This window comes from Amphiura filiformis, chromosome 13 (assembly GCF_039555335.1).
Source record: "Amphiura filiformis chromosome 13, Afil_fr2py, whole genome shotgun sequence".
NCBI classification, from domain to species: Eukaryota; Metazoa; Echinodermata; class Ophiuroidea; order Amphilepidida; family Amphiuridae; genus Amphiura; species Amphiura filiformis.
The window spans coordinates 27,188,882-27,204,515 of record NC_092640.1 but is presented as its reverse complement, the minus strand read 5'-3'; the positions used below and the strand labels follow the sequence as shown (position 1 = coordinate 27,204,515).

The 15,634-nt window shown below is 37.9% G+C and overlaps 1 protein-coding gene across 1 annotated transcript; it reads right to left on the bottom strand.

Annotated features, from left to right (window-relative positions):
* Positions 1–5,159: 5,159 nt before the first annotated feature.
* Positions 5,160–13,004, bottom strand: LOC140168179 (uncharacterized). The gene is made up of 5 exons (XM_072191508.1): positions 12,860–13,004; positions 10,720–10,940; positions 9,366–9,473; positions 7,418–7,613; positions 5,160–7,378 (listed from the first exon to the last, which is right to left on the bottom strand). The coding sequence occupies exons 2-5, from the start codon at positions 10,898–10,900 to the stop codon at positions 6,706–6,708; spliced, it is 1,158 nt and encodes a 385-aa protein (XP_072047609.1). The 5' UTR covers positions 10,901–10,940; positions 12,860–13,004; the 3' UTR covers positions 5,160–6,705.
* Positions 13,005–15,634: the final 2,630 nt, after the last annotated feature.

Here is a 15,634-nt window from a genome sequence, read left to right as displayed (position 1 = left end):
GAATAAAGGCATTGACATCATCGAATGGCTGCCCAGTGCTGTTATGTGTTTAGTTATTATGGGCCTAATAATTATTATTAAATGTATTCATCATTCCTTTCTTTTCCCTTCTCTGTACTTATTCTTTCCTAGGCCTACACTTTATCACTCCCTCGCTCTCATTGTCCCCTCTCACCCTCCCTCTCTCATTCCCATCATTTCTATTTATCTACTCGTCTTTATTATATCTTTTTATTTCTCCCTTCCTCCAGCCCTCTCTCATTCTCCATATCCCTCCTCCCCTCTTCCTCCCTCCTCCCCTCCCAAGACTTCTCACAGAGGTGAATCTGCCCCTCCCAACCCCCTCCCCTCTTTGGGTACGCCACTATTTCTATACCAATCTCCTTCTTAAAATAAAATTAAATGGAAATTTCTTACAAACAACCTTTATAGGCCTATACTTATACTTACATGTATACGTATAGCGATTACCATTATAGTGTAATATAGATATATGGACTGGACATGGCAGCCTTCATACATTCTAATGTGTAATCGATCAGCAAGAGCATTCAATTTATTTAAATGAAACGCCTAACGTCAGGTGGGTGGTAAAGATGATTGCATCGACAGCTAAAGCCTCCTTATAGACTTCAGACCCACACAAGCACACATTTGGGATACGTGAGTATAATGGTACCACTTTACACATGACTGCCCTTACACATGACTGTAGTGTGGTCACTTATTGATACTCGCCTGTTGTGTAGAGCGTTAATATGATGCCGGAACAGTGACCAATTTAATGGCGGAACCCCTTAATTCAAAACAATGGTACCACTTTTATGAATAGCCTGTCGCAACTTCTAATCGGCATCAAACGAACAAAAGATTATATAATCTATTGCGACTCTATTTCTATTTAAAAGCTCTTTGTCCAGTCCTACCATCGGTTAATTGAGCGAAAATGATGCAGTACATGGCGTTGTGTAGTGATACTGGAATTAGCATTTTGTCTTGCTACATTAGTGGAGTCAATGATTTTTAACATCCTTACACCTCAAATGATACAACTAAAATGTGGCGGGACACTACGAATGAGCCGTAAAGTCGGCAAATTGTATTCAGAGTTAGAGTATAAAATGTGCGTGAAGGTCGTATTCTTAGGTTCTTTATTTGGTGCGATGTGTTTGTCATTTGATAGTGTGAGTCACAAAGAGCTTTCAATAGTCGTAGAGTAGCAATAGATGATGTAATGCTTTGTTCCTTTGATGCCGATTAGAAATTGCGACAGGCTATTCATGTGGTACCATTGTTTCAAACAAAGGGGTTCCGCCATTAAATTGGTCACTGCTCCGGCATCATATTAACGCTTTACACAACAGGCGAGTATAAATAAAGTGACCACAATACAGTCATGTGTAAAGGCAGTCATGTGTAAAGTGGTACCATTGTACTCACGTATCCCAAATGTGCGCTTGTGCGGGCCTGAAGTCTATAAAGGAGGTTTAAGTTGTCGATATAATCTTTTTATCACCCACCTGACTTCAGGCGCTTTATTTAAATAAATTGAATGCTCCAGCTGATCGATTACACATCAGAATGTGAAGGCTGTCGGGTTCACATTTCTATAGTATTCTATATTAAATGGTAATCGCTGCATATACATGTAAGTATAAGTATAGGCCTATACCGGTTTTTTTTTCAAATGTCCATTTAATTTTATTTTAAGAATGAGATTGGCATAGAAATATCGGCGTACCTAAGGAGGTGGGGAGGGGCAGCTTCTCCCTGTGAGAAGTCTTGACAGGAGATGAGGGAGGAAGAGGGTATATGAGGGATATGGAGAATGAACGGGGAGAGTGAGAGAGGACAAACAGAAAGAAAGAAAGAGGGGGAAGAGAGAGAATGAGAGCGAGGGAGTGATAAAGTTAGTGTAGGCCTAGTAAAGAATAAGTACAGAGAAAGAAAAGAAAGGAAAATAAATGTAATCCTGGTAATAATAATTATTATAGAAACTTAACAAACTTAACACATAACAGCACTAAGCAGCCATTCAATGACATCAATGCCGTTGTGCGTTACGTAATTAAAGAGGCCAGTCAGATGTATTTCGCACCCGCCAAGCACAAGTCACCCAATTTCGAAAACTGGACGTTGAATGTACACTCTCAAGAATATTGATTGGCAACATTTTAGCGCTCTAATAAGACACAATAGAACAATGAACGTTGCAGCCCGTTGGTGAGTCAAACACTGTTAAATCAACACGTAATCCTATTGCTGAAGAGGATAATAGTCTTCTACCTATTTCTATAGAATCCTTAAATAGCTCTAGTCTTTGTTTGCTTTGGCTAAATCCTGTTTAAGTGGTGGGTTACACAGCATTGTATTTTGTCTAGGTATGTATAACCAAAAATTAACAATGAGAGGACATTTCTGAACCTCTTTGACTTGGAGATGATTTGAAATGACCGTCAATTATGACTGTTTGATATTTATTACCAGCAATGTGGAAAATGAGACATGTTATATAGAACCGAGAAATGCACCATTTTGTTGTATATAGAAGCAGAGTTTCAAAAACCATAACCCCGCTTCTTGATATCGTTTGAAGTCAAATGATATCCCATTTAAAGCTTATGATATATATTTTCGAAACACGATATAAAACACAATTGACCTTGCCCGACGGCTCATTCGTGGTGTACGGTCACATATTGTAATATACATTAAATTGTTCTTCTCATTAGTAGGAAAAAGGAAGTAAATTGTCACATTGCACTAGAGTGCTTAGTTCGAGAGTTACAGATTAAAGTATGTCAAAAGGCCTAGTTCGAGAGTTACAGATTAAAGTATGTCAAAAGGCCAGATTTTCAAAGAGCACCGATTTAATTGCAACTGGTCTCAAATTACTCCTTTCGGAAAACAAAATAGGAAAATGATTTATTAATTTGAGAAATATAAAACCACACAATCGGGTGAAACCATTGTTCAAAATTTATGCATGTACACATTTCTATTGGATATTTGAGATATGTTTGATATTTCTTATGTTAAGGGGAGTAATATTGTGACCGGTTTCAATAAAATTGGACCATTTTTAAATTTGACATAATACAAGGTGTCCCAAAAAAAGCCCCTCATTGCGCTGGTGTGAGGTCTGGTGATCTTGCAGGCCACTCGACAGCAAAGACCATCCCAACCACTCTGTTTGCTATCCGTGGACAGAGTGAAAAACGGGTACTTTTATTCAAAAGAGCATATCTTCAAAAGTTGTGTGCCGATTGAAATAATTGTTTTAGTTTATTAAAGCTAACGATTAAAAATTTCTTTACATAGCAAAATATATTTAATCAACTTTTCAGAAATAGGAGAAAAGAGGGCGCAATGAGGGGCCTCTTTTTTGGGGGGACACCCTGTATTACCAATTCGATGTTATCACTGACCCCTAAACTAAACACCGTAGAACAATATGACAATTGGCTTTTTTATTCCTAGAGATGAGAGGAACAATTTTAGATACAGTTCGATGTTTTAGTTTTGAATTTATTATGACCATCGACAGCTCGTGGAAGCATTTAAATAATGCGACCCCTCGTAGGGGATATATAGAAAATATAATCTACTTCAAGTTTTATCCTTTAGCAGGGTGTAGGGATACCAAAAACAACATTGGTTCTCCTGATATAGCAATATAATATCCCAAACACATTGCGCAATATGTCAATATATTTAAGGATAGGCGCACCCACCTTTGCACAGTATTTTTGGTGGAATCTGAGAGCACATAAGACTCACAAAATTGCATTCTGAATACGACGAATGTTATTCTGATATCAAATAGTATTCATTTTTTTTTAAATTTATGTTATAATACAAACATTTTATGGCATATTCAAATTTTTACATTTAACAGTCCTCGAAGAACACGTTATGAATTAATCTAATGATATGTACGTATGTAGCTGGGAGGAAATGCCGACATTCAATTAAAAAATTTGGACCTTTCGTGTTGATTATAAACATGAATTTTCACAAAACACCATCAATTGGTATTTTATGCAAAGGTGGGTGACTGAACCATTAAGTCGTTTTAGGATAAACACGTGTATGATAAAAAGCCTTGGGGTGGTTGGTACAGCACCCACCCACATTTCGCCATCCAAGTATTGACGTTCCAGTTAGATGAAGTTATAAGTAATTCATTATTTTAAAATGTTCTCATCATTTTTTCACAAAGTCATACTCTACTGAACTCAATTCAATCAAGTTTCGTTTCATACCGTTTCCTGCATGGGAGAAATTATAGAAGGTCATGTTCTTGAAAGCCCAGTCAAATTATGAAATGATCCACCACTTAATTGCAACATAATCCTTTTTACATCCATCCATCTCCCAAAAGCTCAAACAAAAACATATCAAAAGTCACGGAAAATCCACGTGGAAAAACAGTGCCTAATTTGGGGGAGTGTAAATTCAAAGTTGGTCTAATCTTGTCAAAAAGCGCGCTAACGCATTCCTCTCGTCATAACGATTTTACCGATCTCCGATGCACAAATGTCAACATTTGGGTTCCACGTTTGACAAAAATTTAAAAGTATCTGACTTTTCTGAAAGAAAAAACTCTCTTGACCTATAATTTGATGTTACCTATCTATGTAACAAAACATACAAAACAATGCAAGTTCTCGACAATTTGAGATCAGATTAGTTAAAGGTGTATATTTTTTAATAGTAACTGCTTGTGGACCCCAATATTTGACCTTTGTCTTTTTGGCCTACAACTCAAGAACTGTATGTTGGATAGAAGTCAAACTATCCTTTTTTCTGAATTCTGATGATAATAGGAATATATAATAAAGGATTTTAACGAGAGTTCGCTAAAAGAGGCCATATTTGATGTATGCACATTAGGCACAGTTCCACTATGTAGATTTCAAGGGACCTTTGTAATAATCCTTTTCTGAAATGAATGGTGATCAGGGTTAACCCCTTTTTTTTCTTCTTAATTTGACTGCGCTTTGAACCAAATTAAAGGGCACTTATTGCTTTATTTACATTTTTATAGTGCTTAGTCTATGACAGAAGAACCATACGTCTTCTCATAAAAAAATGTTTGAAATTATAAAATTGATATAATTAGTTGGTTGTTAAAATAAACACGCATCACAACAGCATTTACTCCAGAGACATTGGACTTTTAATTGCAATTTCAAATACTAATAAAGTAAATACAAGGTAAGCCTTCACAGTACCACTTAATAAGACCATGCAAATAAAATATCATACGTTATTCAATGGGATAAACAGTGATTTGCCGATTCAACACTCTAAAATGCATCTTATTTTTGAATTTTTTGGAGCCGGGGACATATAAATGTGTTACTTATGTGGACGGCAAACATGTTCAATTGCCACAAGTACAGTTTTTTTGGCCAACGACCATCGCACAGTGGTCCGGAATCGCCTCAAAGTGTGCCAAAAGTAGGAACGGAACATAATCGTCTGACAACCTTTATGGGCCCTTTAAAAACGATGTGCTGAAAAAAATACATATTTTGCTTCTGCTAAATTTACGTCCGAATTTAATTGCAGCATTAAATTAAATTGCAGCATTTTCACTGAGACAGCATTCTTACAATGTTTTCAAGAATAACAGAGAATAAACCCTGAACACAACCTAAACCCTAACCCTAATTCATTATACATACAATTTATTCTGTTACACACTTAAAATTTTACAGGTATAATGAACTAGTGTAATTTAATGCAGAAGTTTTTATCCATCCTCTAAATTGATTTGCCAGGCTCTCAATATACAACCAGTGAGAGCCATATGGCATGTCCAAGTACTACGGTCGTTTGCGGTTAAAAGATATAATGCGTATCATGTGGCTGCGCAATAAACATGATAAAAATGGGATATATCGGACACACTAAACATGGCTGTCAAGTAGAGTCGCAAATAGTCGCAAACTCCTTTAGTATCAATGGAAAGGTTAGACTTAGGTCAAATTGTCCATATTAAACTTTTGGCGGAAATCGGTGGAAAATGGTAATTTTATCCAAAAAAAATTCATTTTTGAGCGTTTTGGACCATATTAAAATTCAAAGTACAATATTTGAAATTAATATTCTAATTTGGTGATTTATGGGAAAAATCGTGAGCAGTAAAAAGTTGGTGGTATTCTCCTTGATAAAATTACAATTCGTTTTTGATGCCACTTTGAACACTTTAAGAGCAGAATTTGTACTTTTTCATGTTCAAGGGGGTAAATGACACTACCAAAAATCACAAAAAATTTAGTAATGGTAGAAAATATTCTTTATGACGTTTTCTTCCTGAAATAAGTTAATACAAGTTTTTCACATTCACCAATTTGGACTTTTGGCACACTTTGCCTTTGCCCTACGAATTCGGTACAGTAAGGTAGGGATAAATGCACCAAGGATATCAGCCATACAGTATTTACATGACTTACGTTCACATAAGATGTTATGATCAAATCGGTCAATATTAATAATAATTAACATAACAGCAACCAGGCGATCATTAATAATTATTGTCTGGTTGCTGTTAGATCAAATAATTTAAGCGGGAACTATCTGATAATCCCTTGAGCAGTACTGTATTCCTTATTTATAAATAGCAATATATAAATTATTATTGATAGAGAGAAATGGAGGTTGCCATTATGGCTGGGCGCCAGTATGTCTAGAGAGTTAACCAATTAAATAGGAGCTGCTGGACTCTTCGGAGCTACTGGAGCTACTGGAGCTAACGGTGCCGCCGGTGGCGCCGGAGCTACTGGAGCTGACGGTGCCGCTGGAGCTGCTGGAGCCACCGGTACTGCTAGAGCTACTAGAACCACCTAAGCTGGAGCTGCTGGAGTCTCCGGAGCTACTGGAGCTGATGGTGCCGCCGGAGCTGCTGGAGCCACCGGTACTGCTAGAGCTACTAGGGCTGGAGCTGCTAGGGCCGCTGGAGCTACTGGGGCTGCTGGAGCCACCGGAGCTAACGGTGCCGCCGGTGCCGCCGGAGCTACTGGAGCTGACGGTGCCGCTGGAGCTGCTGGAGCCACCGGTACTGCTAGAGCTACTAGAACCACCTGAAGTGGAGCTGCTGGACTCTCCTGAGCTACTGGAGCTGGCGGTGCCGCCGGAGCTGCTGGAGCCACCGGTACTGCTAGAGCTACTAGGGCTGGAGCTGCTAGGGCCGCTGGAGCTCATGGGGCTAGGGCTGCTAGAGCCACTGGAGCTACTGGGGCTGCTGGATCCACCGGAGCTGCTGGACTCACCAGAGCTACTGGAGCTACTAGAACCACCTGAGCTGGAGCTGCTGGTGCCACTGGAGCTACTGGCGCTTATGGGGCTGGAGCTGCTAGAACCGCTGGAGCTACTGGGGCTGCCGGAGCCACCGGAGCGCTGGAGCTACTAGCTGCTAGAGCCGCTGGAGCTACTGGGGCTGCTGGAGCCACCGGAGCTACTGGGGCTGGAGCTAATAGAGCCGCTGGAGCTACTGGGGCTGCTGGCGCCGGAGCTGCTCGAACCAGAGCCACTTGAAGAGGAGCCGCTTGAAGAGCTGCTTGAAGAGCTGCTTGAAGGGGTGTTGCAGTCAGAGCAGATCGGAACTGGAAATTAACCAATATAGAAACATTATTATGTACTTAAATTGCATTATGCAAGTGTTGTCAGGAGGACGAGATTTCATGAGGTAATTGTTTTTCATTATATTTGATCGATTAACCTTGGCATATTTGCGTATACTGATTTCTCTGGGTGAGTTGAAGTTGCCTTAATTACGAACGTCTTTCTGTTTTACTTATTAATTAAAATGTAATTGATTGCTTCTGAGATTTTTTTTAAATATATAGCTTATAAGGTGTACATCTATGTATATTGTATTAATTTACAATAACATGCTATCTCAATTTCGCCAGAATACAACGATACACAGAGAAAATGTCCGTTTATACCACTCCGAAAAATACTGCATTGCGATATCGCATAAATATATAAATAATTGAAATGAGCAAACGAGCAGCGATATGAACAATACATTTCCAGTGTCCGGCCCAATACTCTGGAATATTCCGCCACAGGAGGTTAGGTTAGTATTTTGACCGAAGACAGTGTTATTATTCATTTATTTCCGAGTCTCGCATTTTCTTATAGGTTAGTAGGAAGGAGGGCCTAGCCTGCACCTCAGCATTGCCCTGTCTAGAATGTTTTTTATTGCCAAAATCCAGCAAAAAAGGTCAACCTCCATTGCAGCCTATAAGGGCCTATATGCCTATATGGGCTATTGACCATGCATGACCTAATTTATGATGTTTCCTAGGTAACATCCAAGAAGGCGAGAACTATTCTTTATTTGAGTTCATTTTACATGGAGAACAATTGGCTAGAACAGTTTTTGACCCATGTGGCCAACCCCCCTTCAAATTAGGACCTTGTCGCATTCATAACTAATGCACGATATGTTGCATATAGGTTAAACTATACTTTTTTCTCAATCGACCTCAATTGACCCCAAAGGACACTTTTTAAATCTGAGAGCATAGCTTATCTTTTACGCATGTTTTCTGATCTAGAAATGTTGATTACAAGTATATTTCCGAAGGTGCTGCCTAGGCCCTCCTTCAAATTAGGCTATTACTCTCCCGGGAGGGTACTCAAGTTTGGTTTTGGTAGGGACGTGTCACTGAGATTTTGGAAGTAGACCCATAAATATACCAATTTTTCAAGAACTTTGGACCCATTGATTTACCAAAAGTCAAAATTTTCAGCCGAATTTTGGCTAGATTAAGGAAAAATTGGGCTGTTTTCCGAAAAATTGAGAAAATTTTGAAAAAGGACCCATTCATATACCAAAATAGGCTTTGAAAAAGGGTCATTGATATACCAGAAGGCTGAAAATCATACCCATGTTTGCGGCACGTCCACGTATGGTCATTTGTACTGAGTACACCCCCCCGGATTAATATCTGCTACGGTGATGCATATTGGCTTCACTACTTAACACTGAGTTCTTTGTATTTATTTATATTTATTTATATTAATTATTTATTTATAACATTCGGCCGAAGCCAGGCTAATCCCAATAGTGCTCAGAGGCTACTAAATTTAAGGGACGCCATCCGGACATGACGGGACAGGGATATGGGAAGAGGTCCGATTATTTGTAACAAACGCACCCCCACTTACAGAGTAATTTGTGGGGTTGTTCTTTATACAAATGTATTATTATCCCCGAAACAAAACACGAAATATAAAAATTATAAAATTTCAATGATAGATAATATTAAGAGGAGCAAATGTTATTTTAATAATACTAGTCACAAAATTTATATTTAAGTTGAGCAAACAAAATGATATCTTACTATCACAAAGTGTTCCAGTATATCCAGCAGCACATTCACAGGTGAATCCATTGACTCCGTCAATACAATTCCCATACACACATGGATCACATTCACATTCGTTAATGTCTGAAAATCATATGGGGTCATTATTTGTTAGCATATGTTAATATGGACACAAAACATGGCTACTTGAAATTCACATCAAAATTAACTACAATATAAGGCAACATTGACTCGTTGCTGCAACATGATTAAATTTCTCCCACCTAAAATTCCCAAATAAAAATACAATTTAAGAAAAAGTACTCAAACTTGTATGAATACGTATGAAGATTTACAATAATGAAAGCCAATGCATAAAACATAACAGATGAAAACTTTTCAATAATATTCATATCAAGTTCACAACACAGAATCAAATATTGTACGTTTATGGTTGCACGGTGGCCTAGCGGAACGGGCACTGACTCATAATCGGAAGGTTGCGGGTTCGAGCCCCGGCGACGCCATCGTGTTGTGCCCTTGGTTAAGGCACTTTATCTCGAATACTCCTCTCCACCCAGGTGCTGGGAAAGTAACAGACTCGCTGTAGAGGAGTTGTGACGATCCCCTATAGCAACAATACGTGGAGGAGTCTGGCCCAATCGCCAATGAAAGAGAGATAGGCACTCCGAATACAGGATCGTCTCATTTCCCTTTACTTTACGTATAGGCAGTGTACGTTAAAGTATGTCTTAAGTATCCTTTTAAAAGCATCAAAAGTTTTGGAATGAGTTCCATACCTTTATATCCCATGATACCAATCTACAGATAGCTTTGGGGTGGTAGCCCCTCGTTTATGGTGTTTGGAAACAAGCGGATCTGATGTATACAGTAGCCCATATACACATGACAATTATACTCAATCTACACAGCTAACCACCTCAATTTTGATAATATATTAGAAAATCAATCATTTGATGCTCTGGAAGTCACTTTTCATCATAAGGCAAAAAAAAAATTGGTTGTTTGTCCACGTCCGACCGACAGTGTACTCTGGTCCCGACCGTGTCTTTTTTTTCTTTTTTTTTAATTTGCGTTGAATGTGCTAGTAAAACAGTGGCTAGTATAAAGAAAGAAAATGTAAAGAAAATGAACAGTATAACATGCAGAACTATCTCAAGAGTTAAACCAGTAAAGTGCTGTGTGTTTTGACTTAATACCTGTCTTCAAATTGTCAGTTTCAAGTGCAATATCTGTAAAAAAAATATTTTAAAAAATCCGTCCTACCGACCCAACTGTTTCATAAGCCTCTATTGACAAACAAACAATTTTTTTTTTGGCCTTAAATGTTGATACTTAAATGCTTATCTAAGCTTAATCTTTCACTTACTAATTTCACAAAAGGATCCAGTGTAGCCATCAGGACATACACATCCAAAATAACCTCCATTTTGACATTGGCCAGCTCCATTTCCACATCCAAATCCAGTTCCATATCCACATCCTGGTCCATATGGAGCTGCTGTAGCAGTTGCTACAAGTAGCAATACCAACATTATTGATGTATACATCTTTGAATTGACCTCCTCCAAACCACTCCAGTCTTTGTCTCTAAAATGTTAAAGAAAAGAAATATATTCCTAATAACCAAACAACCACATATCGAGGGTTGACAAACAGATGGCCTTAACTCAAAAAGTGTCTTTTGAGAAAAATTAGTAAAATAATATTTTTGCATTGAGATGTGACCAAGTATTATTGTGCTATAGATGCAATATGAAGTTGAATTGAGTTAAGGCTTATGATTTTAAGAATCTGTGGGTATTACAGATTATTTTGGTACCAAAATCTCACAATGGCCAAAAGTGAGTTGAGGCCTTCTGTTTGCCAACCCTCGATATATGATTTTTCAAATCGAAGGGTTTTTTTTTTAGATTTGCCTAATATGTCATTTATTGTACGACATTTTTTTAAATATTTATATGTTTATAAGAATTAATCTATTAGAGTAGTATCTTCTGCACGAAATCCTGATTATGTATTATTGGAAAATTGTTATTGTATAAGTTTGAGCATTTATTATTAAACTCGTCAGTAGAGGTACTGTTAAACACATCATCCCATTTTGTTTTGCTTGATCCAACGTCTAATGCTGAAATTTTAGCTAAGTTGATATTTCTAGTTGTTTAAAATTACTTTTAGTTTTAGACATTTAAAAATACTAATAACAGAGATCACAAGATTTGGTTTTAATTTCTTATTAGATAGTATTAAACTCTTTCTACCATCTAATGTCGCAGTTGCATTATAACAGTGCGCGACAAAACAACAGTCTGAAAATCGGTTCAGTAATCAATTTAATTTCTGAAGTATTTTCTCCGAAACAATGGTCCCGCTTGTATGAATAGCCTATCGTTAGATTAAATCGGCATCATAGGAACAATGCGTTGGGTAATCTATAGTCTCCATGTTTATTATAACGTACTTGTATCAGCCACTACCAATACCCTAAATTGGCACATTCCTAACATTTATATAAACATATTCGGTCACCCTCCATTGTCTCAAATATTGTTGGAAAAGAAGAAAATAGTTTTAATTTTCACTAACCTTGATTTTGAGCATCTGACATAATCATATATTTCAAAGTGCCATATTTGCAACGCATATATTTGGTCTACTCTATGTAATTAAATTTATTGATATAATGAAAGACAGAGATAAAAAGACTAGTTCGCGTCTGACGTCAGAGCAAAGGCGTGCAGCGTTTTGTTGCCGACCTTCGCAGTACGGTATTCTCTGTCTAGTTGTCAAAATCTCAGACGTGAACTAGTCTTTTTATCTCTGTATTTCATTATAATAATGCTTAAATAAGTATTTAGGATGACATCATGTCAGTGGACATTATTAATAATCTAAAAAAAAAGATTTGTTGAATCAGTTCTCTGTAAACCTAAACCAAACTAGCTCTCTTCAGAAGTCCGATCTAATAAAATTATTACAGAAGCCATGCACTGCAAATTATATCAAAAATAATGGAACTGAATTCCAGTGTTCTTTTGATTAAAATAGGGTTACGCGTAGTGTTTTTGATTTGCGGGTCATACAACATTAAAATACCAATATATGCTATACAATACCAACAAAATTATGGCTTCAACTTTTGTTTAGTTGGTTTCTATGGTTATCTAGCGCTTTTTGTTTAAAATTGTGAAATTTCAAATGTCAATAACATTTTTACCATATCCATTTCATATGTACGGTACACGTAATGCGATTAACAGTTTTCCAACATTGTGACCATTAAAACACCAAGCTTTAAACTGAAACCTTAAATACAGCACATGCTCCTACAAAAATGAAACCAACAAACCCAATTGGCATCCTTGTAAAATAGTATTCACTTAATAACCCTTATTTGTCTTCTTACTCAATTCACATCCTTTAACTTTTATTCTCCGAACCGTGTCGGTAAGCCAAGTTAAACTTCTGGCTAAGTCACTGAGAGTGAAATAATACTAGTGTCTTACCTTATTTATCTTTGGTGAGTCTTCTTGCGTTGAAGTTCTTGCACTTGCCAGATCACTGTTAACCAAACTTGATCTGTACGAAGTAACAATACAAAGCGAACTGAAACATACAGATACGGATATTTATTAAATAAGGTGAAAATATAGCAACAGCTGTGGATTATGTGCCAGTTGTTTATACGATTTGATTGACAAGATCACATCGTATGCTGTTATAGTGTTGCCCCGCCCTACTGGGCGGTGCAAAAAGGATCTTTTTCTAGTACATATTTAATTGTGCGAATTCTTAGTTTCTGATTGGTCGAGAGCCGGGTAAATGACAGCAACAGCTGTGTATTTTCGGCCAGCTGTATCTACTGCGTTATTGACAAAATCTCGTCATAGGATGTTACGATGTTGCGCCGCCCACTGGGCGGTGCAAATAGGATCTACATGTATATCAAGTACATACTTGATTATGTGATTTCCTCGTTTCTGATTGGTCGAGAGCCGGGTAAATTACAGCAACAACTGTGTATTTTCGGCCAGCTGTATCTACTGCGTTATTGACAAAATCTCGTCATAGGATGTTACGATGTTGCGCCGCCCACTGGGCGGTGCAAATAGGATCTACATGTATATCAAGTACATACTTGATTATGTGATTTCCTCCTTTCTGATTGGTCGAGAGCCGGGTAAATGACAGCAACAGCTGTGGATTTTTTGCCAGCTGTCTATACTATATCATGTGATATTATGTATTTTCTAGTAATGTTCACGCAATTAGGTGATTTCTGCGTTTCTGATTGGTCGAGAGCTGGGTATAGCAACGTTAGAGCCATAATAAGTGATTTACTTCAGAGCGACGCCCTAATTTTTTCTTCAATTTCTACTTTTCGCATGATTGCAACGCCCAATGGTGTAAACTATAACGCGGAGTTTTCAATATTTTGGGCTTTTGTTGCAACAAATTAAGCTTTTTATACAAACATTTAAATACGTACTTTGTTTTTGCTGGTTTTTTTTATTTTGCATTAAAAAAACATCTATAGCATCTACGGATGCTTCCCGGTACTGTTTTGAAATCTGACACCTAAAATCCAAGATTGCCGCCAATTAGATATTGCAAATTAGATTTTTTTGTTCTGGAATTTTTCTGATTTTTCTGAAACTATTAATTTTGGTAGAGATTGAGATAAGATCCATTATTACTTAATATCACAAATTTTCGACAATCCCTCAAATTGGGATTAACATTATGTTAAACCTGTTTTGTGATATTTGTGTAGGCCTATATACCCCCTTCGTACATACTGTGTACAATTGTACACATGGACTTCTATTGCTCCCTGTATACCAGGGGAAGCATATTACTGCAAACAAACACCATGTGCACAATTGTGTATTCATATGCTATCCTCCAGTGCAGAGCGCCCTCATCTAACTGAATGTCACTTTTCATAATCTAATAGGGCATCACCCACTACAGCACGTTGCCAAAAGACATGTACTTTCCCTTTTTAATTGTATATGAAATATCATTGTGGACAAGCTAAATTCTAGTCAGGGGGTTAGTGTAAGACCTGTAGAAAACATGGAACAATATTTTTGATCAAATGCTTCAAAGATATGTGGTGTAGAACTCTTTTGTTAATACTTCCATTCAGTTTATGATTTGCTCTGGATACATTTTTTGGCAAAACCACTCTGTATGCCTATTATTACAGTTAGGAGTAACTGGTCGGTGATGGGCCCGAAAATGGATCGTGTAGTATGGAGTAACAAAATTAGTCTCAGAAATGAAGTTCATTAAGTGTGATGTCTTTGTCGGTCTCTCCAAAGACAAGAACTGTTAATTAGCATTTCATACCAAATTAATTACTGTTAAGGGGCTGTGCAATAATTATGAGCCCGGGGGGGTAAAATTTTCGAACGGCCCGCCAAAAATCGCTTGCCCCCCCCTCTCTGCCTGCCAAAAATCGCTTGCCCCCCCCCCCTCTTGGCCCGCCAAAAAATCTTTGCCCCCCCCCCCCCCCCTTTACACATTTACCAAATTTTTGGGTTCCCACATTTCAAACCTTCAATGGTCTAGATGTATGTTGCGAGCGCAGCGAGCAGGAAAATTTGAATATTAAAGCGTTTCCGTACTGTTTTCCTAAGCCTTTTTAGAGCGTTTTATTTAAAAGGCGCCCCATTAATGTGTGCCAAAAATCGCTTGCCCCCCCCCCTCTCGGCTGGCCAACAATTGCTTGCCCCCCTTTCGGCTCGCCAAAAATTTCTTGCCCCCCCCCCCATTTTACCCTCCCCCAGGGCTCATAATTATTGTACAGCCCCTACAGATACGGAAGTATGAAGACAACAGTAAAAAGAAACAAAGGGTTAAAGTTTGTTGCTTCACACATGTTACCAAGTTTTACTGCCATTACTTAGTCATGTGTATAATATTGTACCCTAAAATCATTGTAAACGTCGTCACGTAGGCACAATGTGTACAATTGTACATATGCCCTAATTTGCATAATTGATGAGGTAATTATTTTGTTATAGTTTTTCACAAATTACTATCCAAAATAGTTATAATAAGCATAAAAAATATTTTGTGATCGAGCCATCTTCCTTCGTGTCCGAATGGCTCAAAAGGTCACGGTGAATTTGCCGTGGACAAAGCTGCACTATGTGGCGTACATTTTCATGTATGTGATGCATGATTTATTCGGCCTGTGTGGCAAGAAAGATCGTCATACACATTATCCATATCCTCCTGTCCTGCAACGCCGTTCCCAGGTCAGATGCTTC